The 3074-nt window shown below is 61.9% G+C and overlaps 1 protein-coding gene across 1 annotated transcript; it reads right to left on the reverse strand.

Annotated features, from left to right (window-relative positions):
* Window positions 1-758: 758 nt before the first annotated feature.
* LOC306649079 (galectin-7-like) lies at window positions 759-2864 on the reverse strand. The gene is made up of 4 exons (XM_079119728.1): window positions 2787-2864; window positions 2290-2378; window positions 1382-1583; window positions 759-939 (listed from the first exon to the last, which is right to left on the reverse strand). The coding sequence occupies exons 1-4, from the start codon at window positions 2799-2801 to the stop codon at window positions 826-828; spliced, it is 420 nt and encodes a 139-aa protein (XP_078975854.1). The 5' UTR covers window positions 2802-2864; the 3' UTR covers window positions 759-825.
* Window positions 2865-3074: the final 210 nt, after the last annotated feature.

Below are 3074 nucleotides of genomic sequence, written 5' to 3' on the forward strand. Positions count from 1 at the left end.
CAGCCTGCCCGAGAGGGGACCCTCATTGTCCCCTGGACTCTGAAAATCATACCAGGCTGCAGGGTTTCACTAGAGCGCCGCTTCCCCGTGGGTCACGATCTCGGGGCAGGGCCGGGGGTCGGGGTCGTCGGGTTAGGAGGGCAGGGCGTGTGCTGATTGGCAGCGGGGACCCTAAGCCAGCTTTTCGCATCCCCCACGGCTCCAAGGAGCTCTTGCCTATGCAGTCGCGTCTGCCCGGAGGATGCGCAGGCGGGGACCTGTCCCGACTTGGCTGCATGGAGCCGGGTGACGCCCTACGGGACTCTCAGCCCTGCGCCCGCCCTCGACATTTCCAGGGGCGGGGGGCCAGCGGGGTGGAGGAGATGAGATGGGAGGGACAAAGGAGCCGGGGACGTTTTATACACACTTTAACCGCATGGGTTTAGGTGCCCAAGTGATCATTCCCCCTTTTTGCCCAAGGACCGACGTTGGCGCCCGCTGGCTCCGCGATGCGGTGCCAGGTGATGGACTGAGCCCGAACACCAGCAGATCAGCCCTAAGCACTGGACCAGCGACTTGCTTTGCAAAATGCTGCATCGTGACAAGCCGCAGGCCCACCCGCTCCCATCAAGACGCCGGGGGCCTCGGCAGACAGGAACTGCCGGAGCGGAGGCGGGTGCGAATCCCGCTTAGGACACGGGTTCTCTGCGCGACCCTGCAGCGCCGTCTTCACCTCCGAACCCGTTTCTTCATGGATAAGAAGTGACAGACACCGGAGCTGAGGGCTGACACTTTATTCTCCAGCGTTCTTCCCGGCCTCCCGCAACCCCGCCTCTTGGGCTCTGCTCAGAAGATCCTCAGGGTCCCCAGCTGCACGTCGCCGCCCACCTCCAGCAGGCGCACGCGCGACAGTGGTATCCGGTGACGGAAGTGGTGGTACTCCGCGTCCCCGACCACCGCCTGCAGGGCAAGGGTCGGATCAGACTCCATGTGGGGACAGCGGGCTCCAGCTCCAGCTCTACAGAGGAGTGCCTTGGGGGCGGGTCTCGGCGACCCCTCTCCGCTGGGACTAGATCCTAGTCGCTGTCCCCAGCCCATTCCCTGGCTCCTCCCCTTCCCGGCCATACAGCCCTGACCTCAGGCACCAATGACCCGGAGTAGTAGGGTCGAGGATGTCTGCTCTGGGTCACTCCACACCTAGACACCAGCCCTTGGACGCTTGTTGACCTCTTCCTGACCCTGTCACCCTCCGGCTGGGGTGAGAGTGACCCAGGCCAGGGAGAGGGACTGTGTAGGCCCTTTTTGCCTGCTATCCTTTCCTGGGAGTATCCCCAAACTGTCCCCCCAACCGCAGAGTCGACCTAAGGCTCTGCTGGGGAACTTCCCTGTCACAGAGCCACACCTTGAAGCCATCTTCGGTGGCGATGAGAAGCACCTCGAAGGGCTGCCCACGCTGGAAGGGGAGGCCAGGGCCACGCTCCTCTGGGCCCCAGGCCCCACGCTCCTTGCTGTTGAAGACCACCTCGGTGGCGTCCATCCGTGGGTTGAAATGCAAGGCCAAGTCCGCTTCAGGCTCCTCACTGCACAGCAGGTTTACATAGAACCTGCAGGGGACGGTGGCGCTGCTCAAGGAAAGATGCCCTGGGACTGGCCCCTTTCAGAGCTCCACCATAATTAACAGAGACCAGGAAACCTCCAGCCCCACAGAGGCAGGGAGGCCAACCAAGGGCCTCGGATTGCAGATCCTGATGCGTCCAGACCCTTACGGAATCCCTGGGCACACATCCTAGACCGGAGTTCCTTTGCTATGGCCAGAGCCCCCCTTATTTCCAAAGAACCCGGGAGCTGCTGAGGAGTCCTGGTACTAATGACCAGAGTCATTCTGGTTCCCAGGAAATTCCCAATTCCCAGAAGACTAGGAACTGCACGGGGATCCCCACTATTTCCAGGGCACCCAGACTCCCAGAAGGCCTGAAGTCCCAGACCTTGAAAGTCACGGCATTGACTGACAAGGCCTCCCAGGTGTCCAGGGGACTCTGGGACTCCAGGCATATTTCCAGAGTCTTGGAAATTCAGATCCTGGGATTGCCCTGAAACCCCAGGATCGTAGGGAGAATTGGGCACCCCGCCCACAGAGTCTTGGGGAGCAGGTGAGTACATCAGATCTCTGATGTGGGAAAAGGCTGTTCCGAGATCCCAGGATTCTGTTGGGCAGAGATGCCCTGGGGCCACCACCTCTGGGCTGCACGGATCTGAGATCAGCTGAGCCTGGAGAGTCCCCACCCCTTCCTCCTGGGGCCGGGGTCTCACCTGCCAGCCTTTTCAGGGACGACTCCGCGAATTCTCACCACCGCGCCCGTGCGGAGGCCCTCCGGCAGTGAGGTCTTATGGGGGATGTTCTGCAAGATTTGGGATATAGAGGGCTGTGAACCCGGGAGACGGACAGAGACAGATGTGTCGTCCACCAACCCAGAGAGGGGCGGGGCAATGCCAGGATCAGGATGGGAAGAAAGCAGAAGAGACAGTGTCACAGAGAGAGAGAAGACTGGCAGGCAGAGAGGTGGGGTGGGGGTGGGAACAAAGAAAAATGTTTCAAGAGAGAAAAACCAGGAAGAAGCCGTACAGAGGGAGACAGAGACTGGGCGAAGGACGGGGTCAGCCCAGACGCCACAGCCCTGGGGGCTTCCATTCCCCACTTTCTCCTTTGAATTGGAGGCCTTAGCCAGGCCCTGTCCCTCCCACCTGGCCCAGGGTGCCTGGTATCCAAATCCACAGCCCCCACCCCACCCTGGCCCCCGGAGACTCACTGTGCTCGCTGACATGGCTGGCAAGTGGTATGGTAGGGGTGGTGGCAGCGAGCTGCTGGGGGACCTTAAGTAAAGGCAGGGTGGGGCCAGCCCTGGTGACTCACCCCTCCCACCGCCCACACCTGGCACAGACCCTGGCCCTGGGGCAAGGCTGGCGTGTCTGGGGCAGGCCCTGGTTCTAGCCTGGCCCCACACTCACCGAAGGGTCCCTGATGCCCTGTTGCTACCCTTGTGCCAAGAGGAAAGGCAGGTTCATAGGAAGCCCGGGCGGGCCAGGGGCTCCCCATG

The sequence above is a fragment of the Sciurus vulgaris genome, assembly GCF_902686455.1.
Source record: "Sciurus vulgaris genome assembly, chromosome: 17".
Classification (NCBI taxonomy): Eukaryota; Metazoa; Chordata; class Mammalia; order Rodentia; family Sciuridae; genus Sciurus; species Sciurus vulgaris.